This window comes from Ostrinia nubilalis, chromosome 16, assembly GCF_963855985.1.
Source record: "Ostrinia nubilalis chromosome 16, ilOstNubi1.1, whole genome shotgun sequence".
NCBI classification, from domain to species: Eukaryota; Metazoa; Arthropoda; class Insecta; order Lepidoptera; family Crambidae; genus Ostrinia; species Ostrinia nubilalis.
In genome coordinates this window covers 11,134,957-11,161,242 of record NC_087103.1, presented here as the reverse complement: position 1 = coordinate 11,161,242, position 26,286 = coordinate 11,134,957, and the positions used below count along the sequence as shown (strand labels likewise).

General features: G+C 40.6%; 3 protein-coding genes across 3 annotated transcripts; 2 read left to right on the top strand and 1 right to left on the bottom strand.

The window, feature by feature from the left end:
* Positions 1-8,339: 8,339 nt before the first annotated feature.
* Positions 8,340-18,396, top strand: LOC135079394 (uncharacterized). The gene is made up of 2 exons (XM_063974050.1): positions 8,340-8,411; positions 11,352-18,396. Exons 1-2 carry the CDS (start codon positions 8,405-8,407, stop codon positions 18,215-18,217), a joined length of 6,873 nt encoding a protein of 2,290 aa, XP_063830120.1. The 5' UTR covers positions 8,340-8,404; the 3' UTR covers positions 18,218-18,396.
* A 3,880-nt stretch (positions 18,397-22,276) lies between these two features.
* LOC135079153 (uncharacterized protein UU044-like) lies at positions 22,277-23,967 on the bottom strand. The gene is made up of 3 exons (XM_063973741.1): positions 23,861-23,967; positions 23,063-23,766; positions 22,277-22,490 (listed from the first exon to the last, which is right to left on the bottom strand). Exons 1-3 carry the CDS (start codon positions 23,865-23,867, stop codon positions 22,410-22,412), a joined length of 792 nt encoding a protein of 263 aa, XP_063829811.1. The 5' UTR covers positions 23,868-23,967; the 3' UTR covers positions 22,277-22,409.
* A 311-nt stretch (positions 23,968-24,278) lies between these two features.
* Positions 24,279-26,277, top strand: LOC135079549 (uncharacterized). The gene is made up of 4 exons (XM_063974201.1): positions 24,279-24,921; positions 25,039-25,303; positions 25,889-26,058; positions 26,094-26,277. The coding sequence occupies exons 1-4, from the start codon at positions 24,695-24,697 to the stop codon at positions 26,275-26,277; spliced, it is 846 nt and encodes a 281-aa protein (XP_063830271.1). The 5' UTR covers positions 24,279-24,694.
* The last annotated feature ends 9 nt before the right edge of the window (positions 26,278-26,286 follow it).

Sequence of the window (26,286 nt, the reverse complement as noted above, 5' to 3'; positions counted from 1 at the left end):
GAATGAGCGTCATGCCGTCAGGTCTCTTGCCGTCGTCACGGAATATGCCGTTAGGCTCTAAAACTGCTGGCACATTGACGGCGACAAGAGCTCTGCGGATGACGTCATTGATGCAGGCGTGTCGGGAGACTCGACCAGCGCTCATTTGGCATGAGAGGCCATGGTGTCCTAACTCACCGACGCGAGTACCGTAACGACAGCGATGGGGATGGTTTGTCTTGACGCCAAGTCTAAGGGAAATGGCAAGGGACAGTGTACTCCTGTCAAGCAGAGTCCCGATATTGGCCGAAGGAAGAGCATGTAGCCAATAACCGGACTCTGCCTGAAAGACCGCTAGTAGGCGAGCACGCTCTGCAGCATTTTCGGAGGAAGCCAATAGATCACTCTGAAAACGCAAACAGAGCGGCTCGTCCCACTGCCTCTGAGACGATAGAGAGGTAGGTGGATCGGCTCCCGGGCATGCCCTAGTCCAAGCGTTTCTGGCCTCTGCGAGGTGAGCCAACTCCACTACCCCTAAAGAAGGGGATAGTAATTTATTAAAGAGTTCGGCTGTACCATACGCAGAAGATAGAAAAGCTGGAAGGGCAATATGCAATTTTAGTTTTTAAGTCATTTTAAGTTAATGTATTATTATAAAATTTATTCTCTAATAAATACATGATAATAATCTACCAACAGTTTGAAGGATTTGCCATACAGCATGCGATCTGCGGTCAGCTCAAAGGGAACGAGGCCTTCATTATGTATATGAACAAAATAGTATATTTTGCTCTGAACGCTGCCCTCAGAACACATCCAGAATGTAGCAAATCCTTAAAGATGAAAAAAGTAAGTTTCCCAAATTTTCTGCAATAGAAAAGGCTTTTTTAAATCCGGCATGACAAGATTAAGAAATATTTGATAATGAAATCAATGTTGTTTATGTTTGTGTAAGGTGATTTCCACGAATCACTCACTATCTCCTAAATTGATCTTTGCTAATTTAATCGATTACAAAAATCAATCATTGGCTGCATGGAAACAATATTTTGTTGATAAAAAAGGCAACATTCACACTTATTATTAGTACATTATAAAATGAAACAAAGGCACAGAGAAGGAAAAAAATAAAATAAATTCCAAACTAAGCATAAAGCTTGAGACCACACGTGAAAGGTACAGTCCTGTTGTCCCCCCTGGCTAGGGGAGACAACAGGACTAGATTTTTAATCAATGATTTGAGGACTGTTGTCCCCCCTGGCAAACATTAGCCATATATTTTTATAACATAATTTATGAAAGACTGAATACTTGACTGAATGCCAAATTACCAAACTGAATACCGAAAGGTTTGTCAAATAATAATAATTACCTTTTTATAACGAAAATAAAAAAAACTTTGACTTTGACTTTGAAAGGCAGGTAGGTTTCTTATAGGGTATAGACACCCGCTAAGAACGGATTTTATTTATTTATTTAAGGATAGGAATAAATATATGAAGGATATAATAGGATTTTATGGAATTTCACACATAAGGGGGTTAAACGGACTCCACGCATACGAAGTCGCGGGCGGCCGCTAGTTGAATCACTGAGCAAGTAATTTGTATATTAAGATTAATTGAAAATTATGCAGTTTTAGCATCCTACCTACTAATATTACATAGTAGTGAGTATGGATCTTTGATACTCTTTCACGTAAAAACTACTAAACGGATTTTTACAAACTTTACAGTAAATAATATTTTTATACATGAGAATAGCATATACTTAGCTTTTGCCCACGGCTTTGTCCGCGTAAAACTTTGTCTGTCACAGAAAAAATTTAAAAGCGCATTCCTGTTAATAAAACCAATCTCTTTACCAAATATCAAAATAAGTTTAATGGCTTAGGCGTGAAAGCGTAACGTAAAGACAGACATAAATAAAGTTACTATCGCATTTATTTATAATATTATTTAGTAGGGATACCATATATTTTTTTCGTTAACGAAACCTTAAATTATTTGGCATTCAGTCCTTCTTAAATGTTGTAAAATATATGGGCAATACTTGCCAGGGGGGACAACAGTCCTCAAATCATTGATTAAAAATCTAGTCCTGTTGTCTCCCCTAGCCAGGGGGGACAACAGGATTTCGAAATCCTGTTGGCTCCCCCAGGGGACAACAGGACTGCACCGAATGAAAACAGTCTGAGATAAATGTTCACACGTAATTTTTCCTCCAATTTGGTTAATTAATTTAATCTTATTGTCTGAAAAAGATATAACTGCTTCGAGGGGTCAAATCACTTTTATGGGCCTCCTTTGAGGAAAGGCCTAATACCTACAGCACAACCTCTACAGAAAAGCAGGAATTTTACGGCAAGCACGAGGTTGTAGTTTCTTGACGTTGCGGGATACCAACTCGACTCTACATAATTTTTAACGGACGACACACCAAGCGGTACAACTTTATAGTGCACTAGCGGCCGCCCGCGACTTCGTACGCGTGGATCCCGTTTTACCCCCTTCATCTATCTTACGCGATTTAGATTTTTTCATACAAATGTTTTTCCCGCTAATTCCCGTTCCCGTGGGAATTTTACAATATTCTGTTGTAACTAAGCTTTAAGTTTACTAAGGTACCTGCATGCCAAATTTCAAGCGTCTAACTTAAGCGGTTTAGATTTTTCATACAAAAGGATTTTCCCGCTAATAAGGAAAGTTAAGGACGTTCCCGTGGGAATTCCTAAGTATACTATAACCTGCCTAGGAGTATGAATCTTAATTGTACCAAGTTTCGTTAAAATCCGTAGAGTAGTTTTTGTTTCTATAAGGAACATACATACAGACAGACAGACAAAAATTTTACTGATTGCATTTTTGGCATCAGTATCGATCACTAATCACCCCCTGATAGTTATTTTGAAAATATATTTCATGTACAGAATTGATTTCAGCTATTGATTGGAGCTCTCTACCGACGTCATCATCATCATTTCAGTCATCCACATCAGGACATCTACTGCTGATTTTCATAATGACCGGTTAGTAGCGGCCTGATCCAGCGCTTTGCTGTTACCTTTATGAGGTCGTCGAACCACCTTGTGAATAGACGTCCTACGCTGCGCTTTCCGATACGTGGCCTCCACTCCAGAACCTTGCTACCCACGTCAATGACGGACAGACAAAATACGAATTGATATTTTTTTTGGGTAAGCTCACTTTATCTTAAAGCAACCTGCACTCTTCTGCTGATATTATATGACCAAGCAAGAGCCATCCAACATAATAATATAAAAAAAAAGATTTAGCATAATATTCGCTGAACGAAACTGTTAATAAAACCGGCCAAGTGCGTGTCGGACTCACGCACAAATGGTTCTGTACCATTGATTTATGAAATTTTTTTTTTTTTTTTAATTTAAGTTATTTGTATGAAAGATTACGCGGTAATAAGCGGTTTACGATTTACGAGGTATTAAAAAAAACTACTCAATAGATCTCGTTCAAAACAATTTTCGTTGGTAGTTTTTATAGTAATGTACATCATATTATGTTTTTTTTAGATTTTTCATTTTCTTATTTTAGAAGTTAGAGGGGGGGGGGGGGGACCAACTTTTTTCCACTTTGGAAGCGTCTGTCACGCAAACTATTCGATTTAGAAAAAAAGTATTTTAGAAACCTCGATATAATTTTTAAAGACCTATCCATAGACATCCCACACGTATGTGTTCGATGAAAAAAAAAATTTTGAGTTTCAGTTCTAAGTATGGGGAGCCCCCAATATTTATTATTTTTTATTTATTTTTGCCTCTACGAGCTATGTGCCCCGCCCACTGCCACTTGATTTTAGCAATTCTGCGAGCTATGTCGGTTATTTTGGTTCTCCTGCGGATCTCCTCATTTCTGATTCGATCACGCAGGGAAACTCCGAGCATAGCCCGCTCCATCGCCCTTTGGGTGACCTTGAGCCTTCTTATGAGGCCCATAGTAAGCGACCACGTCTCAGATCCGTAAACCATCACTGGCAACACACATTGGTCAAATACTTTCGACTTGAGACACTGCGGTATTTCGGACGTGAGTATATGGCGAAGCTTCCCGAACGCTGCCCATCCGAGTTGGATTCGACGATTGACCTCTTTCTCGAAGTTGGACCTACCTAACGGGCGGTGGGCGGGGCACATAGCTCGTAGAGACGATGGCCGTTGGGGCAGGAAAGTTCTCGAGTGGCGACCACGGGCTGGAAGACGTAGCGTGGGCAGGCCTCCTACTAGGTGGACCGACGATCTGGTAAAGGTCGCGGGAAGAGCCTGGATGCGGGCAGCGCAGGACCGTTCATTGTGAAAAACCTTGGGGGAGGCCTTTGTCCAGCAGTGGACGTCATTTGGCTGAAAAGAAAGAAAGAAAGAAGATTTATTTTTGCATCAAAATCTTAATGCGGTTCACAGAATACATCTACTTACCAAGTTTCAACAGTATAGCTCTTATAGTTTCGGAAAAAAATGGCTGTGACATACGGACGGACAGACGGACGGACAGACAGACATGACGAATCTATAAGGGTTCCGTTTTTTGCCATTTGGCTACGGAACCCTAAAAGTAGTAGGTATAAGCACAGAATAATAATAAGTACTACGTACAGAAGTTTTACTTCTGGAAGGTATTTAAAAAAAAATTATGCTCAATGTCATTAACAATATGGTGTAATTTAGCTTGTCTCAAGAGTCAAGCACCATTTTGTTGACAAACGTCAGTGATCGGTACTGCGCATCCTACCTCACGTCACATCATTTTATAGTTCCAAAATACTGAACTGTCCTATCCATGACATTGACAGTGGGGCGCCACCGTCAATACCAGATCGCTGGTTCCGATTTTTGCCATGTTGGAAACCATATAGTTGAACGATGGTTAGCGCCCCCCTGTCATTGAGTTTGGTGGGACAGTTCAGCGTGGGTCATCTGCTGCTTAGAAGTACATCTCTGGAATATGTATATGTCACCGTAAAATTGTGAATTCCGAAAGATTATAATCTGACGTAGTTAAATTACAATCTAACCTAACCTAACCTAACCCACTGTTAGTTTACAATCTAACGCGTTATATTATAAACTGACAGAGTTCACAATTTTACGTTGACATATACATCAAGATTTAACCCATTTCTTAAGTTTCTGATTACTCAAAAAGCTTTAAACTGTTTGTACGTACCTACCTACTTACATGCAGTGTATCAATATGTAGAGCCTAAGCAACTACAAGGAGTACATAATATTTTATTACGCACTATCGAGAGTTGAAATAATGTTGAACAGCCTACTATTAGCCTTATATTATATCATTTATTGCTATAAAGTTTATTTAACAGTGTCTTGTCTCTTAATTTTGAACTTTATATTTATTTATTATCGCTGGAAAATAAAATCACGAATTCGCGGAATAAATACATAAGCAGTGTGACGTAGTGTTGATATGAATCATTGTAATAAATAATAAATTAATGTATCTGTATAATCAAAGTCATCTTATCTACTTACATTCTTTTATTATTTGCCGACAGACCGAAAGGTACCCTATACCTTCTATACACACCTCCTCGAGAATTGAATTCTTATGAAAATCTTATTTATAGCGATTCAATTTATTTTACATTTATGGCAGCAGGCTTTTCTCCCAGTGAACATGACAATCTGGTGTCGGTTGCGGGAAGCATCTGGATGCGGGAATCACAGGATCAGTCGCTGAGAAAATCCTTGGGAGAGGCATTTGCTTGGCAGTAGATATCTTATGGTTGAAAAGTAGAAAAGAATGTAACATTGTGTTGTTTCAATAAAGATTAATTATTATCAATCGTTTAAAAAATAGTCCCCTGTGAACTTTAAGCTTCGATAAAACTAATTTACTTAAGGATTAGGAAACACGTTACGATAGCGATCCTTCCTTTTTGTATTAATTATGGCACTGTATTTTAAAGGTTGCTTTACATTTGTTTTTATTACTTACTACATACATATTACGTATCCTAATAGTATTACTCAATCGGAGCAAGCATTTGAAATCATTAAAGGATTTAAAAAGATTCTATTAAATCTAATCTAACATTACAATACTTTCAGACGTAAAGTAATGGAAAATTTATCAAAATGATATTGTATTATTGTTTTTTTTTTTAATCAAGGCAGGTACCTATTTGTTAGTCGTATAGGTAGTTGTTATCAATTTTGTTTGTTAGTAAAAAATATTCTTCATACGATGAAAATTAGAATCTTTGCTGATGGCCCTGTGGCGGAAGAGCTTTGGTGTCAAATGTTAAATTTTATTGATCTCAGCTTATAGTTAGGTATAGTTATATCGTAAGGTTGGCCTTACTAAACACTATCGAGGACCATAATTGCAGCACTCGGCATATTCTGTGACTCGGCACTGGGTAGAGCGAGCGAGATTGGTTTAGTTTACCTTTTTCAGCTTGTGACCGTACTAACTATCGTATCGGCCACAGTGTTAATTACCTATCCATTTCCGTTTTTGCTCTCGCTCTCATCAAATGGTGATTCTTTGCGATAGAACGAGACGACATGACCGGGAATGTGGCTTAGTCATCAAAATGACAACTTCTCAAAATGACAACCGGGATGCAAAATGTCCACTTCTCGAAATTACAACTTCTTAAAATGTCAACTTCGCTAAAAGACAACTTCTCATAATAATATTGTTTATTTCGGATATTTCGATTATTTGTGGACATTTTGCGTCCCGGTTGTCATTTTGATGACTAAGCCGGTAATGGGTAGGTAACATTATTGCCTATAGTACCTACGTGACAAAGTGCCCGAAACCTATTAGCAAGATATCACGTTTACACTACTTCAAAGCTCGAGACTTAAATTCTCCTTCATCAAAACAGGGATTTCCTTATTTGACTATCACGCACTTGTTTGTGATACTATTATTATCCAATTGGCCACGATAAAAATCAATCTGTGATATCATTAATATCGCGACTGATAAGATTGATTAGATAAAACTATTGCTGATTTGATATTGTTTTAAATGACAATAAATCCTAATATATCGATGGTATTTCTATGCAAAAAACTTGCATCTTCTTTAGGTATTAGGTAATATTTATTTAATTGGTTGATTAATCGTTGCATAAAATACATTTATGCCGAAAATATACCATTTTCAGAAAGTAATAAACTTTGGTATTTTCCACTTGTTCCGGTAAACATAACGTCATCGATAAAAATGGTGTTTTCTAGCTCGCTCAGACGTCACTGACGGCTACATGAAATATAAACTTTCGCCCGCGGTTTCACCTGCATAAGTTTCGGTGTTTTTCAATACTAACATCTTATTAGTTCTGTCAATTTACTAATGAGTACAGTCTTGGTAGTGGAACTGATTACGCTTAGGAATTAGGAAAGAAGTTCTATAGTATGCTGGTCCAACTACAATTTTCCACCAGTCGTAAAAGTAATTTCTTTTTGACAAATAAATAGGCTTTTTCAGTAAAAGCGCTTTTAAAAAGCGCTTTTACTGAAACTGCGCAAGAAAGTCAGTCACCTAGGTACTAGCTTTTAGTAATAGTACTTGGAAAATCTCTTGCACATAAACTTTCGATAGACATATTCAAAAAATTGGTAAAAAGAGACTTTTTTTTATTACAGTGATGGTATTAATTATGGATTTGATGAATATAGGTACTGGTTTCTGTTGATTTGATTTGATGAATATTGGTTTCTGTAAATAAATTATTATTTTGGCACTGGCCTACTAAAATCACGGTATGGGCAAGGTTTAAATTAACTGAAATATGCAAAAGCTCTTTCTAAAATCTTAGCAATATCACTGGTCTCTGACAGTCAGTCATAGATTTAGATTTTTTTAGGTATGGACATAGTTGCAGCTATTACCTACCTACTATGAGCATAAATTAAAATTTTGGACGAAGTGTAATTATTGTCTCGTATTGTCTACACAAGGATATAAGAAGAGTTCGCGAATATTATTATAGTAATAAAAAGGAATTAGTTGAGTTTAAATCTAGAAAATAACTAAAATTGTACATATTAATAACATTTAAAGGTTTAAAAATGACACTGAAGACTTTGAAAACTATTTAAAGTTATTTTCATAATCGTTTTATATTTTATATTAACAATCAAAACCAAAATCTTCGAAAGGACGTTTCCAGATCTGAAAGTGATAATTATGCATAAATAAGTTTAATCATTTCAAAAAATGATCAAAATAAGCATATTTCTTGGTAATCTTATAAAATCAACGATCAACAGTAATCAAAGAGATAAATCAAAATTATCAAAGCTTAAGTCCCCAACAACGGCCTGGGCCTATATAAATACTTGACAATTGCATTTCACTATCAGTTTTTGTGTTCAGTTGGTAAAAAAAAAAGTAATTAAACGGATATATTCATGAAATGTAAGTATTACGAAAATTGACATTTTAATTAAATAGTTTAGATTTTTATCAGCGTATAATAGACAAAGTGGTTACCTATCGTTTAAAACTATTAATAACTACTTAAATGCTTTTTCACTAATGGGTAAGTTAATTCTAACAGTTTACCAAGCGTCACCTTTTTTCAATGGCTATAAAGGAGAATGGACGCAGCCCATACAAAAAAAACCCAGGTCCGGCGCAAGTCGATTGTATCTCAAAAAAACGACGCTGAAAAAGTATAAAACAAGATTTTCAGAATACTGAACTGTGTGCCTACCATGAGTTTACGTTAGGTGTGCTCGCTAGCGACTGCGTAAAAAAATGACATTTAAATGTATGACATATTGTGCAGCGCCCCTAGCGGCTACTTTCAAGAAATAAACTCTTAATAAATCTTCATATAATTTTTTGACGTATTCGCTAGCGAGCTCACCTAACGTAAACTCATGGTAGGCACACTGAACGAAGTTGCCAATGTAGTTGCATAGTAATTTTCATGTTTGGAAAACCGCAGTCACACGTTGTCAAAGTGCTACGGTAGGTAGGTTTAAGTAACGTGTGACTACGCCTTTCCAAACATGAAAATTACTATGCAACTACATTGGCAACTTCGTTCAGTTCAGTATTCTGAAAATCTTGTTTTATACTTTTTCAGCGTCGTTTTTTGTCGTAGTTGGGTTTTAGTTTTTTTACTTTTTATTATTTGTACTATTTTGGTGTTAAAGTGTATTTGTGGCGCATAATATGTATTAACAAAAGTTAAATTGATGAAGTAATAAGTAGTAAAGAAGCTATGAACGAAAAGATCTGAATTATATGCAATCAGCCCATGAATACAGGTAAAGTCACAAGCAAATGCTAGTAATATATATATATTCGAAATGTACAAGTAAAGCGCTTTCAAATGATACCAAACACGGCATATTTATCTTAACTTTATTTTTTTACTCTGTATGTTTTGTCCGCTAGAGGGCGCCACATTCGATTTTGTGAAACCCCATATAGCCTATAACCAGCGGACAATTAAGACGCTTCTAATGATATGTCATTTGTCGAATTCTGATAAGTAGTTTAGAAGTTACGAGGGAACACATGAACATACATACATACATACATACATACATACATACATACATAGCCTGTCAAACTCATAACCCTCCTTTTGCTTTGCCGTAGTCGGGTAACAAACTCATAACCCTCCTTTTGCTTTGCCGTAGTCGGGTAAAAATAGACAATATTGAGGACATAATTAATCCATAGTAGCTTATCTAGGGTTTCTGATTTCTCGACCTATTTTTTTTCTCGAGTATCGAGAATTCTCGAGGCCAAAGTCTCGAGTTTTCTCGGGTCTCGGGTCTTTTAATGAAAACTGTTAAAATCGGTTGAAATTTAATAAAAACACAGGTTTTTTAATCTATTATACCTACTTTTATTGCACAACAATCAATATTAGAATTTAGTACCACTTATTTTGGTAAGAAAAGAAACGAAAAATAAAATATTCTTTCATAATTAATATTAACTAATAATCATAACAAAAGTCATAAAGTCGCGTGTACTTTAAGGATAAATAAATAACAATCAAAATCTGGAGCTACAATTGAATCACTTGTTTGCCAAAGAACACAAGTCCAAATAGCAAAATTACGATAAAATAAATAGTTTTTTTTTATAAACGAAAAAAATCTTTATAATAAATTTTTAAAGGATGATGGGCATATTGGGCGTTAAACCAACAGAAACAAAAAGTATACTAAATTAAAGCTTAATACTAGTACTTTATTTCATAGTAAGACAACAATCCTGAAATACGCGGGGATACGGAGATAGAGGTAATTGAATATGCAAAGTTTCCATAGTATTTTCACATCACATTAGGGTAATAAAAATAGTATTAGGTCAATTAGTTGCTTGTATCGATCATATTGATAGTATTGTATCATATCTTACTATCGATTAAGTATGTAAGTATACCGAATAAATCACAATCGATTATTCGATTGCAATAATCGAGTATAATGCTGAAAATAAGGAATCAAACTAACAATCAAATGATAGTGATGATGGTAATCAATAAAATCGATTAATCGATTAATAATCGATCCGTGATCGATTATGCGACAATACTACAGCTTAACTGGTAGAAACCCCATTGAAACATGACTGTGTTCATTTTATTTCTCTAAATGGTACCTACGAGTAGGTGTGGTCCTACTCACGTAATGTAGAACATGGTTTTATACCATTTGTTGGCCCCACTCCTTAACTGTTGGACATAATTATTGATAAATAACTTAATGTATCAATGACCAATGTAGGTATATTAATTAATAATATTTTTTGTTTGCGCAATAAAACACCTATGACTATTATACATTATGTCAATTTCCAAGCAAACCCGAGTTTTTGGTAGTTATTTATATGAAAATATATTTCTGATACTAAGTCCTAACAAATAATAGTAGTTACATTTCTGTTGGTTTTACGCCCAGATTCCATAGAAAAGTGCCCATCATCCTTAATGAAGTCATTGGCATCCTTTTATAAAGTTTGAAGTTGATCTAAATTGTTAAAATACTTAGTCAAAAATCTCATCTGTACCAGTTAATTTCATGAGCGTAACCAATTCAACATAAAATATCAAATTAGTTAAAATCATATAAACTAAATATTATTATATTTTTCCGAGCTTTATTTTAAAAAATACGGCCTTATAATCTTTAGTTATTACACTGATTGTTTCTCTTTATAAGAATTAAAAATAAATATTAAGATGTGATAAGAATTTCTAAAAAAAATCTTACGCTTTAAATTTTATTCAGAAACCGACTATTTACGACTTTATAGGTTCAGTCAGACATAAATTGAAAAGTTGTTTTAGTTGTTATTGAAATAACATGTAATTTCTTTTATTTTCAGACGCAGCGTTAATACTGCTATGTGCAGTAGCACTGGCAAAAACTGAGGATGGTTTATACTCAAACGGCTGTCCAAAGGACTGGTCGATTGAGCAACTGTTCCCTCATCCAGATTGCCATAAATTTTACCAATGCTGGGATGGACAGCTAGTCGTACACTCGTGCCCATCTGACCTTTACTTCAGTATAGAAGCAAATCGTTGTGAATGGTCCAAAGTCGTCGACTGCGCCGACAGGAACGTCCCGGAAAAGGAATCTAACGAAGTTGATGACAGCCAGGACGACAGCGGTGCTGGAGCCGGAAACTGTGATCCTAGTCAAGCACCGGAAATATGCGCAGCAGAGGACTCGGCCGGAGTATTAGTCGCTCATGAAAAATGTAACAAATTCTACATTTGTGAGAATGGACTCCCTTTGGCAATAAGCTGTCCAGCCAACCTACTCTTCAACCCCAAGACTGATACATGCGACTGGGCAGAAAATGTTGACTGTGGAGACAGAATTACTTCCGACGGTGACAACGGTGGTTGCGATGGAAACTGTGACAATGACAGCGACGATGGTGCTGATGACAACGGCAACGCTGGAGCTGGTAACTGCGATCCTAGTCAGGCTCCTGAAATCTGTGCTGCTGAAGGCTCTGATAGTGTATTGGTAGCTCATGAAAAGTGCAACAAATACTACATTTGTGTTCACGGCAAGCCTGTACCATTCCGCTGCCCAGGAAACCTTCTGTTTAACCCGCAGTCTGATACATGTGACTGGCCTGAGAACGTGAATTGTGGTGACAGAGTTATCCCTGACGGCGAGAATGGCGGAAATGGTAACGAAGATAGTGGAAACGACAACAATGGAAGTAACGATAACAGTAGTAGCGATAGCGAGAGTAACGAAAATAATGGTAACGACAACAATGGAAGTAACGATAACAGTAGTAGCGATAGCGAGAGTAACGAAAGTAATGGTAACGACAACAATGGAAGTAACGATAACAGTAGTAGCAATAGCGAGAGTAACGAAAATGATGGTAACGACAGCGGTGATGGTGAAAATGGAAATGTTGGAGCTGGTAACTGTGACCCTAGCCAAGCCCCAGAAATCTGTGCCGCAGACGATTCAGACAGTATCCTCGTTGCTCATGAAAAATGTAATAAATTCTACATTTGCAATGGAGGCAGGCCTACAGCTCTTAGTTGCCCCGGTAATTTACTTTTCAACCCCAAGACTGACACATGTGACTGGCCTGAGAACGTAGACTGTGGAGACCGCGTTATCCCTGATGGAGAGAGTGGTGGAAATGGTAACGAAGAGAGTGGAAATGACAATGGTGGTCACGACAACAATGGAAGTAACGAGAGCGGCAGCGACAATGGAGGTAATGATAACGGTAATGGCAATGTTGGAGCTGGCAACTGTGACCCCAGCCAGGCCCCCGCAATCTGTGCTGCAGATGATTCAGACAGCATCCTCGTTGCTCATGAGAAATGCAACAAGTTCTACATCTGTAATGGAGGCAGTCCTGTAGCCGTGAGGTGCCCAGCCAATCTTCTTTTCAACCCTCAGACTGACACATGTGACTGGCCTGAGAACGTAGACTGTGGAGACCGCGTCATCCCTGATGGCGAGAGCAGTGGAAATGGTAACGACAATGGTGGTAGCGACAACGGTGGTAGCGACAACGGTGGTAGCGACAACGGTGGTAGCAACAACGGTGGTAATGGCAACGGCAATGAAAATGTTGGAGCTGGTAACTGCGACCCAAGCCAGGCTCCCGCAATCTGCGCCGCAGAAGATTCAGATGGCATCCTTGTTGCTCACGAGAAATGCAATAAGTTCTACATTTGCAATGGTGGCAGGCCTGTAGCCCTTGGTTGCCCTGGTAACCTTCTCTTCAACCCCAATACTGACACCTGTGACTGGCCGGAGAACGTTGACTGTGGAGATCGCGTCATCCCTGACGGTGATAGCAACAACGGTGGTAGCGATAACGGTGGTAGCGATAACGGTGGTAGTGACAACGGTGGCAATGATAACGGAAATGGAAATGTTGGAGCTGGTAACTGCGACCCAAGCCAGGCTCCCGCAATCTGTGCCGCAGAAGATTCAGATGGAATCCTTGTTGCTCACGAGAAATGCAATAAGTTCTACATTTGCAACGGTGGCAGCCCTGCAGCCCTCAGTTGCCCCGGTAACCTTCTCTTCAACCCCAATACTGACACATGTGACTGGCCTGAGAACGTAGACTGTGGAGACCGCGTCATCCCTGATGGCGAGAGCGGTGGAAATGGTAACGATAATGGTGGTAGCGACAACGGCGGTAGCGACAACGGTGGTAGCAACAACGGTGGTAATGACAACGGCAATGAAAATGTTGGAGCTGGTAACTGCGACCCCAGTCAGGCTCCCGCAATCTGCGCCGCAGAAGATTCAGACAGTATCCTCGTTGCTCATGAAAAATGTAATAAATTCTACATTTGCAATGGAGGCAGGCCTACAGCTCTCAGTTGCCCCGGTAATTTACTTTTCAACCCCAAGACTGACTCATGTGACTGGCCTGAGAACGTAGACTGTGGAGACCGCGTTATCCCTGATGGAGAGAGTGGTGGAAATGGTAACGAAGAGAGTGGAAATGACAATGGTGGTCACGACAACAATGGCAGTAACGAGAACGGTAGCGACAATGGAGGTAATGATAACGGTAATGACAATGTTGGAGCTGGCAACTGTGACCCAAGCCAGGCCCCCGCAATCTGTGCTGCAGATGATTCAGACAGCATCCTCGTTGCTCATGAGAAATGCAACAAGTTCTACATCTGTAATGGAGGCAGTCCTGTAGCTGTGAGGTGCCCAGCCAATCTTCTTTTCAACCCTCAGACTGACACATGTGACTGGCCTGAGAACGTAGACTGTGGAGACCGCGTCATCCCTGATGGCGAGAGCGGTGGAAATGGTAACGACAATGGTGGTAGCGACAACGGTGGTAGCGACAACGGTGGTAGCGACAACGGTGGTAGCGACAACGGTGGTAGCGACAACGGTGTTAGCGACAACGGCAATGAAAATGTTGGAGCTGGTAACTGCGACCCAAGCCAGGCTCCCGCAATCTGCGCCGCAGAAGATTCAGATGGCATCCTTGTTGCTCACGAGAAATGCAATAAGTTCTACATTTGCAATGGTGGCAGCCCTGTAGCCCTTGGTTGCCCTGGTAACCTTCTATTCAATCCCAATACTGACACCTGTGACTGGCCGGAGAACGTTGACTGTGGAGATCGCGTCATCTCTGACGGTGATAGCAACAATGGTGGTAGTGACAACGGTGGTAGCGACAACGGTGGTAGCGACAACGGTGGCAATGATAACGGAAATGGAAATGTTGGAGCTGGTAACTGCGACCCAAGCCAGGCTCCCGCAATCTGTGCCGCAGAAGATTCAGATGGAATCCTTGTTGCTCACGAGAAATGCAATAAGTTCTACATTTGCAATGGTGGCAGCCCTGTAGCCCTCAGTTGCCCCGGTAACCTTCTCTTCAACCCCAATACTGACACATGTGACTGGCCTGAGAACGTTGACTGTGGAGATCGCGTCATCCCTGACGGTGATAGCCACAACGGTGGTAGTGACAATGGTGGCAGCGACAACGGTGGCAGCGACAACGGTGGTAGTGACAACGGTGGCAACGATAACGGAAATGGAAATGTTGGAGCTGGTAACTGCGACCCAAGCCAGGCTCCCGCAATCTGTGCCGCAGAAGATTCAGATGGCGTCCTTGTTGCTCACGAAAAATGTAACAAGTTCTACATTTGCGACGGTGGCAGCCCTGTAGCCCTTCGTTGCCCTGGTAACCTTCTCTTCAACCCCAATACTGACACCTGTGACTGGCCTGAGAACGTTGACTGTGGAGATCGCGTCATCCCTGACGGTGATAACGACAACGGTGGTATTGACAATGGTGGCAGCCACAACGGTGGTAGCGACAACGGTGGTAACGACAACGGTGGTAGCGACAACGGTGGTAGTGACAACGGTGGCAATGATAACGGAAACGGAAATGTTGGAGCTGGTAACTGCGACCCAAGCCAGGCTCCCGCAATCTGTGCCGCAGAAGATTCAAACGGCGTCCTGGTTGCTCACGAGAAATGCAATAAATTCAACATTTGCAATGGTGGCAGCCCTGTAGCCCTTAGTTGCCCTGGTAACCTTCTCTTCAACCCCAATACTGACACATGTGACTGGCCTGAAAACGTTGACTGTGGAGATCGCATCATCCCTAACGGTGAAAGTGGTGGAAATGGAAACGAGGAAAGCGGAAACAACAATGGTGGTAACAACAACAATGAGAGTAACGAAAACGGTAGCGAAAATGGTGGTAATGATAACGGAAATAGCAATGTTGGAGCTGGTAACTGCGACCCAAGCCAGGCTCCCGCAATCTGTGCCGCAGAAGATTCAAACGGCATCCTTGTTGCTCACGAGAAATGTAACAAGTTCTACATTTGCCATGGTGGCAGCCCTGCAGCCCTCAGTTGCCCCGGTAACCTTCTCTTCAACCCCAATACTGACACTTGTGACTGGCCTGAGAATGTGGACTGTGGGGACCGCGTCATCCCTGGCGGTGAAAGTGGTGGAAACGATAACGAAGGCGGTAGCAGTGACAACGGTGGTAGTGATAACGGTGATGCTGGAAATGATAGCAACGACAGTGGAAACAACGGGCCCTGTAATTGTAACCCTAACGAAGCACCTGAGATTTGCGCTGCTGAAGACTCCGATGGAGTATTGATTGCTCACGATAATTGCAACAAGTTCTACGTATGTGGTCAAGGAAAGCCTTTCCCTATATCATGCCCATCCGGTCTTCTGTACAACCCTCACAAAGGCGTATGTGACTGGCCAGAGAATGTTGAATGTGGAGATCGCGTAATCCCTGATGGCGAAAGTGGAAATGGTAACGAAGAGAGTGGAAACGACAATGGTGGTAACAACAACGGAGACAGTAACAACGGTGGTAACGACAACGGTGGAAATGATAACGGAAACGACAATGTTGGTGCTGGTAACTGTGACCCTAGCCAAGCTCCTGCAATCTGTGCAGCAGATGACTCAGAAAGGGTTCTTGTAGCTCACGAAAAATGCAATAAATTCTACGTTTGTAATGGAGGCAACCCTGTCACTCTTCGTTGCCCTGGCAACCTCCTCTTCAACCCCAAGACTGACACATGTGACTGGCCTGAGAATGTAGACTGTGGAGACCGCGTCATCCCTAACGGCGAAAGTGGTGGTAACGATAACGAAGGCGGTAGCAATGACAACGGTGGAAGTGATAACGGTGATGCTGGAAATGATAGCAACGACAGTGGAAACAACGGGCCCTGTAATTGTAACCCCAACGAAGCACCTGAGATTTGCGCTGCCGAAGACTCCGATGGAGTATTGATTGCTCACGATAACTGCAACACGTTCTACGTATGTGGTCAAGGAAAACCTTTCCCTATATCATGCCCATCCGGTCTTCTGTACAATCCTCACAAAGGCGTATGTGACTGGCCAGAAAATGTTGATTGTGGAGATCGCGTAATCCCTGATGGCGAAAGTGGAAATGGTAACGAAGAGAGTGGAAACGACAATGGTGGTAATGACAACGGTGATAGTAACAACGGTGGTAACGACAACGGAGACAGCAACAACGGCGGTAACGATAACGGTGGAAATGATAACGGAAACGACAATGTTGGTGCTGGTAACTGTGACCCTAGCCAAGCTCCTGCAATCTGTGCAGCAGATGAATCGGAAGGCGTTCTTGTAGCTCACGAAAAATGCAACAAATTCTACGTTTGTAATGGAGGCAACCCTGTCACTCTTCGTTGCCCTGGCAACCTCCTCTTCAACCCCAAGACTGACACATGTGACTGGCCTGAAAATGTAGACTGTGGAGACCGCGTCATTCCTGATGGCGAAAGTGGTGGAAACGATAACGAAGGTGGTAGCAATAACAACGGTGGTAATGATAACGGTGATGCTGGAAATGATAGCAACGACAGTGGAAACAACGGGCCCTGTAATTGTAACCCCAACGAAGCACCTGAGATTTGCGCTGTCGAAGATTCCGATGGAGTATTGATTGCTCACAATAAATGCAACGAGTTCTACGTATGTGGTGGAGGAAAACCTTTCGCTCTGCCATGCCCATCTGGTCTTCTGTACAACCCTCACAAGGGCGTGTGCGACTGGCCAGAGAACGTCGATTGTGGAGACAGAATAATCGGTGGCGATGAGAACAACGACAGTGGTAACAATGAGAACGGTGGTAATGATAACGATAACAATGGATCATGCAACTGTAACCCCGGCCAAGCCCCTGCCATCTGCGCTGCAGATGGTTCAGATGGTGTGCTGATCGCTCACGAAATATGCAACAATTTTTACGTTTGTGGAAACACGAAACCAGTATCCTTCCGCTGTCCAGTCAATCTTGTTTACAACCCATACACTGAAACATGCGATTGGGCCGAGAATGTAGATTGCAATGGCAGAGAAGAAGCTGGCAGCGAAGACAGTGCTAATGATATCAATGGAGATGGAAATGTTGGAGCTGGCAATCACGACCCTAGCCTAGCGCCGATTATCTGCGCTGATGAAAAAGCTGAAGGTGTACTCGTAGCTCATGAAGAATGTGACAAATTCTATACTTGTGGTAACGGTGAGCCCGTAACTCTTAGATGCCCTGCTAACCTGTTCTTCAACCCCTCCGCCGACCAGTGCGACTGGCCTTCAAACGTAAATTGCGGCGAAAGAACCATTCCCAGCGGCTTCGAAGCATCTTTTAACAAACATTTGGTAGCTCGCCGTGCGCTTATCCGGTCATTGTAAATTTTTAATTTGTTAAATATAATAAAATATCAAGATCTTCATGCTTCAAAATTGCAGCATAAACTATAATCTATACAACTATAACTACTATACGCTGTTATTACATTTTTTTTGGAAAATTAACTTAAAATTGTCATCAAATATAACTAATTTATGAAATAAACTATGTATTCCAAGCACATATTTTTATTCTTTATCCTTAGCATACATTTAATCCAGGATTTTAGATACCCTACAATAAGCTGTCAATAAATCAGGAACATAAATTCTTGTCTGTTTGTACCTTAATAAAGTTGAGCAAAAAAGATAATAGAGAGTGCAAGTATAAGTGGGAGGTTCCTGCTGTAGTGAACGGAACTAAGCAGATCTGACCTTTGTCGTACTGAAAACATCCTCTCACACCAAAGGAAAGTTAAGCGCTATACCTGCAGTAATACATCTATTAAAATACTAGTTAGGTACCGCCTCGGTGACGTAATGGTAAGAGAGGTGGTGTCTTACCAGCGGTTATAGGTTCGAAACCCAGACTAAAAGAGAATACTTGGTTAGGCTTAGTTCAGCTAGGGCTTTGCAGGCTCACGCATAGGTACTAGAACATTTTTAAAAAAATGCACGTCAGATGATTTAACTACTGATAGTTTAATTGACATCAGAGTTGACTTTAGTCGACAACATGAAGGTTAAGATACCTATTCAATACTACGATTATACTGTAAAGACTATACAGGGTGGAATTTTGTAATGCCACCTGGAGGGAAAGTACTCTTAATACTGTAGATAGAAAATTTTACTGAAAGAAAACATTCCTTTATTTTTGAAAAGAAAGAGAACTGCATTCATAGATTTTCAAAAAAATTTCGAAAATTAACTACGATACCATACAATTTTCTGTAAATAATTAAGATAATCTAAGATTTCTTGGTTTTCCTTTCATTTGATTTATCAAGTTTGTTAGAGAAATTTCATCCTTATACTTAACCCTAACGATCAATGCAATAAAAATACAGGGTGTAATTTTTAACAGATTTTAGTTGGTTCGATTCCCGGGTGTAGTAAGCAAATTTTTGAAAATCTTTGAATGCAGTTCTATTTCTTGTCAAAAATAAAGGAATGTTTTCTTTGAGATAATTTTTCTATCTAACTACAATATTAAGAGTACTTTCCCTCCAGGTGGCATTACAAAATTCCACCCTGTATAATGGTTGTATTTGCTGCTTAAAAATTAAGCTTCGTAGATTTCGTAGCATCGTAGCACGAACATTTTGTGTACATTGTCAGCCAGTAGGTCGCGACCTCCAAGGAGACATGTAACAGCTTCTTGTTAGTCAGTTCCATTTCATACTCCCTAATTATTTTCATGGTGAAGGTCACGGGAGGCGCCTGAATGCCAGCGGCGCAGGACCGGTCTTTGTGGAAATCCTTGGGGGAGGCCTTTGTCCAGCAGTGGACGTCTTTCGGCTGAAACGAACGAACGAATTATTTTCATTAGCAGATAAACGTTTATTTGCATAACAGAAACACACATTTCAAACAGAAAGGTAGGATTAAAAAAACAGCTCATATTTGTAAGTGGTAGCGAGTGAGATCTCGACGCTTGTAGCTTTCGTAGTATCGTAGCGCGAAAATGTTGTGTAATTTTCAGCCAGAGGGTCGCAACCTCCAACTTCTTCTTAGTCAGTTCTATTCCATGCCCCCTAATTATTTTCATTAGCTCATACCCGTAAGTCGTAGCGAGTGAGATCTCGAGTCTCGTAGCTTTCGTAGCATCGTAGTGCGAACATATTTTGGTGTATATTTTCAGACAGTGTTGTTAACCCCAAGGGAGTATTAACAACTTCTTGTCAGTCAGATCAATGCCCCTAATTATTTTCATTAGCAGTTTATACACCCGTAAGTCGTAGCGAGTGAGGTCTTGAGCCTCGTAGCTTTCGTAGCATCGTAGTGCGAACATTTTGTGTAATTTTTAGTCAGTGGGTTGTTACCCCCAAGGAGGTACGTAACAACTTCTTAGTTAGTTCTATTCCATACCCCCTAATTATTTTCATTAGCTCATACCCGTAAGTCGTAGCGAGTGAGATCTCGAGCCTCGTAGTTTTCGTAGCATCGTAGCGCGAACATTTTGTGTTATTTTCAGCCACTGGGTCGAAACCTCCAAGGAGATACGTAACAGTTTCCATTCCATAGTCAGTTCCATTCCATACCCCCTAATTATTTTCATTAGCAGCTCATACAGTTGTAGCGAGTGAGATCTCGAGTCTCGTAGCTTTCGTAGCATCGTAGCGCGAATATTTTGTGTAATTATCAGCTAGAGGGTCGCAACCTCCAAGTTGGTACGTAACAACTTCTTCTTAGTCAGTTCTATTCCATACCCCCTAATTATTTTCATTAGCTCACATTCGTAAGTCATAGCGAATGAGATCTCGAGTCTCGTAGCTTTTGTAGCATCGTAGCGCGAATATTTTGTGTAGATTGTCAGCCAGTAGGTCGCAACCTCCAAGGAGACGTGTAAAAGCTTTTTATCAGTCAGTTCCATGTCACAAATTATTTTCATTAGCACCTAATACTCGTAGCATCGTAGCGCGAATACTTCGTGTATATTTTCAGCCAAGGAGATACATAACAGCTTCTTGTCAGCAGTTCCATGTCCCCTTAATATTTTCTTTATAAGCAGCTCATAAGCCTTTGTAAGCGAGTTCTCGAGCTTCGTAGCTTTCGTAGCATCGTAACGCGTTCAAAAAATCTCCTCATCTCTACTCTTTGCTGATCAGTGTTATAGACGATTTCCAAGTAAGGTGTTTGGATTTAATGGAATAGTTATTATAGTTACTGGCTATTTAAATAAAACTATAACTGCAAAAAGTATAAAGTGTTTTAGATGTTTATTTTCCATCATCCTAATTTCCTAAAAAGAACACAGTATTCTGACTTACAGATCATTGAAATACGCACAGACAAAAGCTTGGCCTAATAGGCTATTTATTGATTGTCATACATTTGGTTTAGTACGTCATTCGCATAACTATGAGACTATGTAACTAGTGGCCGTACGTAGACCGTTACAATTTATCGTAGCCTTCATCCTTCATAGCAGCTACGCCTTTTAACGTGAATAAACGGACTACTTAGGCCAGGGGTTGGCGACTCTCTATTTAAAAGGTTTACCGGAACTCTACAAGCTCTAGAGTGAGCGCCATCCAACTCATGCTCGTAGGTACGCCTAGTCTAACTAATACAGCAAAACAAACCCTACGGTGACTATAATACAACTTTTGCTCATGAAAATACACAGCTACATTCCACCAGGTCGCACTAAGCGTTATGGCGACTCTTTTAAAATGCAAGGCTAGGGACTGGAATTCGCTGCCTGCTGCTGTATTTCCTGAACACTATAATCCGGGCATTTTCAAGGCGACAGTGAATAGGCACTTACAGTGCAGATATGTACCATCCTAGACTGCGTCTCACTTAACACCAGGTGCGATTGCGGTCAAATAGGTACCTGCCTTGGTTTGTCTTGCATAAAAAAAAATTAGCAGGTAGTTTCTAGTTATAATAATGAAAAGCTTAGGCAATCCGGATTTTCACCAACTGGTGAGTTATTAAGAAAAACTTGTCAACAGAATAAACCTACCATAAATAAATTTCGTATTTGTTATCAACAAATACGAAATTTATTTACGTAAAATATCAGTGGAACTAAAAAAATGCCCTCTTAGCGTAAACTCTCGTTTTCTTGGCGTTAGTCAAAATCACTTTTCAGTGCAAAAAATCAGTCTAAACAGTTTCGCCTGATAATAGTGAAAGTTACTTGGTAATCATCAAAAATGCATACAAAATGATCACACCTACCTTAGGTACTAAGTACTTTTAAGAAATCTACGTATTCGTCAGGTAAAAGATAAGTAGATTAACAATTTGTTCGATCGGTTAAATCAATTTTTTGCACACAAAAGTGGTTTTGACAAAACCACTTTTAACTGGAAAAATCAGTCAAAAGTGATATTGATCAAGGGCAAGGTTGGTAAGGAAAGGTACAGTTATTAGTAGGAACAGACATCGTAACAGTGAACCACATTTAATAATGAACTTTACATAAATATTCAGGAACATTATATTGAGATAGAGGTAGAAGAAACAGAAATAACTCCGTTTCATTTGTTTCTATTAATTTAGGTAAAAGACTCGTGAAGTCTTATTTTCTGTAGAGGTTTCTGGATGGGAAGTGCTTGTTGTAGGAAACAGCGCAGCCGGCATCTCTGGGCCAGTCACATACCTGAAAAAAAAGCAATGATATAACCAGTGTTTATCCACCATCAGTGTGTGCAAAACGTCATACTAAAGCCTTTGAAATGCACTTGAAATACGATTTATCTACTAATCTACGAGGCATTTCTTTAACCTTAGTAAGTATCGCAAGTTAATACAATTATATCATGAAATTAAGTACAATTCTAGTTTTCAATTTGTAAGAAAATGTTCAAATATGCTTTCCAGAGTTGGTTTCAATGTCTACTGAAAAATCACTTTTCATCAGCGGGTTAAATTATCACTTAATAATAACATTTTTAAATGGACGTAATGGCAAGTAGGTAAATCACTACATATTATAAAACAAAGTCGCTTTCCCAGTCTGTCTGTCCTTATGTATGCTTAGATGTCAAAACTACACAACGGATTTTGATGCGGTTTTTTTAATAGATAGATTAATCTAAAAAAATCAAGAGGAAGATTTATATGTATGCACATTATAGAGGAGAAAAGCCGAGGAGAAATGCCATTGCATTGCAACCGTGAGAAGCCAGGGCGGGCAACTAATACCTACATAAAAATAAAACTTAAACTAACCTGTAGGGCAGCGTTAAAGTGTAGGGACTCCGCGCAGCGCCTCTGGACGGGCTCGCCCCACACGCACTGGTAGAACACGTTGCAGTCCTCAGTGCTGGCCACCAGCCAGTGGATGAATGGGTCGACCGGGCAGCCGTTCTCCTGGAACTCAATCTCCAAGTCTGCTTCTCCAGAACCCTCCTCAATGTCGATTTCTGGCTCTTCGGGGATGACTTCTTCGATTTCAGGTTCGGGTTCAGGTTCGGGCTCGGGTTGAGGTTCGGGCTCTGGCTCTGGTTCGGGTTCTGGCTGAGGCTCGGGTTCTGGCTCTGGTTCGGGTTCTGGCTGTGGCTCGGGTTCTGGCTCTGGCTCGGGTTCTGGCTCTGGCTCGGGCTCTGGCTCAGGCTCTGGCTCGGGTTCTGGCTCTGGCTTAGGTTCTGGCTGTGGCTCGGGTTCTGGCTCTGGCTCAGGCTGGACTTCCCCAGGGATGTTCCTGTCACCACAGTCTACATTGGCTCTCCAATCACACTGCAAGTCCTCAACGTTGAAGTATAAGCCGGCGGGACAGAGCTGTTCGACGGGCTCCCCATATGTGCACTTGTAAAATTTGTCGCAGTCCCCGTGGACCAGCAGAAGCTCGATGCTCCAGTCGGTCTCTTGCTCGACGGGGCATTGGTTGGCTGCGTGCGCGACCGCGAAAGCGGCTATCAGTAGAGCTGCAACTCCTGAAACAATCAATCATTTGTACCTAATTCCCCTCTGATTGCACAATCATTAAATAATCCACTTTGCATTAATGTCAACAGTTTGTGCACGTACCTTTCATTTTGTTTTCAGTTTACAACAGCTCGCGAGACATTGAAGTTGTAAGTTTTATACCCGACCAGCGCTATCAGTCACTAATCTTCCGGGTGCGTTATTAAACGATACAAAATCGCTGATTGGAAGAACTTATCGAACTCATAAGACGCCTAAACTTATTTATCTAAGTAAGATAGAATGCAGCAATTAATTATATTTTAATCAATCACGTGTATCACCACTCTTTACCTGTGGAAATAAAAGCCCAATACCGTGGCAATAAAAGTTGTTTGAAGAACGAAAGAGAGTAGGCAAATTAAAGTTTATTCGTCAATTACAATAGATGTAAAATCTTTGACATTTATTTAGATACGAGTTATTCATTAAATACCGTATGCACTCGTTAAATTCAATATCCTTATAGGAAATTGTCCTATAATAATACCCTGAGTTATATCAGTGCTGTCTGTAGACTAAAGATGATATTACCTAAATAATATAAATAGCATACCCATCTATCTATGTAAAATACACACAAATACTTTATTATATGGTACTAAATAAACATTTTTTTTCTTTCTTTCTTTCAAAATAAGCGTCTACTCTATATTCAGTTTTTCCCGCAGTCACTCCTGTAGAAATGATAGATTTGCTAATCATTTGTCTATAGGTCAGTAGGTCGTTCCCATTGGCAGACGATTTTGCACAAGGGATGCTGGCGCCAGAGTGTCGGGAGCCGGCGCGCCGCCCTAGTCTCAGTGTCGACCGGCCGCCCGCCCGCCCAGGATCAAACAACTGGGAATATCGTTTCAAATGTCTAAGCTCTCACGTAAAATCCCTCAATAACAAGATATGAATCTCAGTTTGCTACTAATATACTGCTTTATTATTTGCACGCATTCCGCGAAACAGAAACATGTGACTCCAAACAAAACGGTGCCCGTACCTGAAGCGAAAAAAGTCGAAGAAAATAAACCTGAAGAACGTAAAACGCAAAATAAAGTTAATCCTAAGGACATACCGGACCTATTATCGAAGTTACCAAGAAAAAAAATTATACAACTCATACAACCTGAAGCGTAAGTGCTTATAAAAAGTGATATTCGCTTAGTCATGAATCGATACCTATAATCGTAGTTCCATCATAAGTGTTGTTTTCGGAAAAAATCTTAATCTATTTCAAAATGTTTTTGTAGAGTAACACAATGGGCCAAAGAAATATCGGAGAGTCTGCTTGAAAACGAAGAGCTGGTTGTTCAAAGTAAAGAGATAATAGCGGGTTTCTCCAATATCCGGATTGCGGCGCGGAATGGCTCAGCCATCGTGGAGCAGATGGCTCGGAATCTGGAGGACCTGCTGACCAGGCGGGTGAAGGCTGCCGAGGCCATCATGCGCCGGGCGGAGGCCCTGGCCAGCGAGGAGAGACACCCTCCCCCGGACTACACATATGACTATAGCATTGTTAGTATTCTAATTGTAATATACATTCGTCGTATTGTACTCGTATTGTATGTATGACCCATTTACTAGACGAAACAATTTAAAAAGACAAGCGTTTTTTAATAACAAGCCTTTTTCAATAATAACCTATAAATGTGTAAATATTGCATATTGGCCGCGACTTCTCCCGTAAGAATTTCGATACATTATACCTATTGTGATTTAGATCGTACCTATCGTAACGTATTATAAAGGTTCATGTCACAAAAACCCAAGAAATTATGTTTTTAACAAAAGTTGTTGTAGTTATGAAGATGTAAAGAAGTTAGAAGGTTTGTTATCGTCACCATCGAGGAGATGGACAAGGCCGGCAACTTCATCGGCTGGCTCTGGGTGGACAACGAGAACCTGTCCGTCTCCCTGGTGGAGCACGGCCTGTATTTACGACAGTGTAGAGTTTTACTAGTGCACAGTGTTGAGAACTAAAATAGCTACAAAGATTTTCGTTTGCGGAAGAAAAATCATCTCAAAACTTTTCGACATTCAATAAGACATTATAGGCTTAATAAATGTAACATTTTTTAATCGTTAATTGTATTATTTCAGGAGCTAAACGAGCTGAAAAAGAAACTAGAGACAGAAAGCCAGTGGGACCTGCCAGAGCACTGCCGCAGCCTGCGCAAGCTCCACCTGCGGCGCAGCGAACACTTCGACGCCGACGTCTCGCTGGATCACAGCAGCGTGCACGCCGCCGCCGAAGTCTTCGACTGCAGTCAGTATCCTGCGTTACTTAGCTAAGTACATTGTACAGCCAGCTTGATAAGAAGCAAGAGGCGGAGAGCAAGTGGGACCTGCCAGAGCACTGCCGCAGCTTGCGCAAGCTCCACCTGCGGCGAAGCGAACACTTCGACGCCGACGTCTCTCTGGATCACAGCAGCGTGCACGCCGCCGCCGAGGTCTTCGACTGCAGTCAGTATCCTGCGTTACTTAGCTAAATAGATTGT